A 1,802-nucleotide genomic window follows, 5' to 3' on the forward strand; every position below is an offset into this window, starting at 1 on the left:
CCATCCCTGACTGTCTTCAAGGCCAGGCTGGATGAGGCTTGGAGCAACCTGGTCTAGTGGAAGATGTCCCTGCCCATGGCAGGGGGTTGGAACTAGATAGTCTTTAAGGTCCCTTCCAACCCAAACCATTCTGTGATTTTATGATTCTGTCTTTCAGAGTAATCTTAGGAGATTAAAGGAATTTTTTTTTTCCCCAGAACAGGTAGGAAACTTCTAGAATTTGTTGCCAAAGGAGGCTGCGGAGGCAAACACCATCAACATGTTTAGAAAGGGACCAGAAAAAAAGATCAGAGCTACCAGGCCCACAAACAGAAACACTCTTCTAAATTCCTTAAGTGAATGACTGTGGGCTGGGACAGCAGGAGGTTAAAATTCGGTGGACAATGACAAGGCTCACATGTCCTCCTGAAATAGCATCTCCCACTGCCAGAGACAGCACTGGGGCACATGATATTTTTTTTTTTTTTTTTTTACATTTTTAAGGTTTGTAGGAAATGTGAGCTTGGAGGGAGGAAAGGCAAGCAATGTCCCTCTGGGGGCATGCAAAATTACCACATTATCTTTCTACTTAATAACATCACACAAAATAGGAAAACTGAGTAAACTGTAACAGACAATTTAGTGATTTTCATAGCAGGGTAAGTACAGAAGATACAAAGATATTTGCAGTCTTTCAGTTATCAGTGCAGTGGAAAAGAAAGTACCTAGATAACCTTTTTGGGGAAAAAAAGTATCAAGATCTGTATGAACAGGATTTCAGATACTATTTATAGAGCCTTTATAAAGCTTTTTGACAAAAAAAAGAAAAAACTTGCTGAACTTGAAATGCAAAGTAACTAGAAATAATGGCATGAAATAGCATCTCCATTTTAATACACAGAATCTAAACTGTGTAATTAATATCTCAATCTCTCTGCACCTCTATCCAATACATATCTTGGTGAAAACCTTAACTGGTTAGACAGCTGGGCAAGAGCTGCACTTGTGAGCACACCAAACCTCAAACCCCTTCCCTTTCTCACAGCATATAATGGGAAAACCCTGCTTAAGCTTCCAGAGGAAGCTCTGTAGACACCTTCCCTGCACAATACCAACAAAAAAAAAATTGGGACGTGTCCTACCATTTTCAAGGCTGGAGAATCTTGAACTTCCACCGTTGTGATGTAGAACCACAACCTTTTATACTGGCCAAACACAAACGTATGAAGCAATTTGTTTTCATCTGTCAGGCAGCACTTTCGCAGCAACAGACTCCTCAGCTCAGCTGTTATGGACGGATAACACCAAACCCACAAAGCATCTCCGTTGGTGTCTTTTTCTATGGTGGAAAGATGTTCACTGTGAGAATGTCAAACAGCAGCAAGGAAGTAAATTGATGGGTTAATCACGTCTTGTTTCCTGGAATCAGATTAAAATTCCACCTCACCCTGACCCTAGACATCCAGTCACGGTTTAAGCCATAGGGCAGCACTTGGGCTACGGGGCTTATTTTTTAAATATTAATAAAAATCCACTCTTGACCTGCTTCGTGAGGTTAAAAAAGCATCGGGAGTGTGAATACGCATTCGTACGAGCAAGGTATCGACCAACAAGCACCAAGGCCAGCTTATGATTTTCCCTGCTTCTCCCGTTTCCGATTTCGTAACAGAAGCCGTGAATTTAAGCCGCTGTGGCCGAGCTGGGCACAGTTTAGCTCCGTAACAGGCAGACCGAGACGCCCTCGGCGTACAAGCACCCCCTGGCACAACCGCGGGCCGGCCAGCGCCCGGCCAGGAGAGGCCCTACGGCCACAGCCCGCCGGA

At 43.7% G+C, this 1,802-nt stretch overlaps 1 protein-coding gene across 1 annotated transcript in view; it reads right to left on the reverse strand.

The window, feature by feature from the left end:
* Positions 1 to 1,318, reverse strand: part of FAM45A (family with sequence similarity 45, member A) — a gene marked incomplete at its 5' end in the record, with an annotated part of 6,912 nt that extends 5,594 nt beyond the window's left edge. The window contains one exon of the mRNA XM_010154521.1: positions 1,122 to 1,318. Within this exon, the coding sequence (XP_010152823.1) occupies positions 1,122 to 1,318 (197 nt within the window). The remainder of the gene's footprint in view (positions 1 to 1,121) is intronic.
* Positions 1,319 to 1,802: the final 484 nt, after the last annotated feature.

Source organism: Eurypyga helias, unplaced genomic scaffold (assembly GCF_000690775.1).
Source record: "Eurypyga helias isolate BGI_N326 unplaced genomic scaffold, ASM69077v1 scaffold22406, whole genome shotgun sequence".
In the NCBI taxonomy this organism is placed as follows: domain Eukaryota; kingdom Metazoa; phylum Chordata; class Aves; order Eurypygiformes; family Eurypygidae; genus Eurypyga; species Eurypyga helias.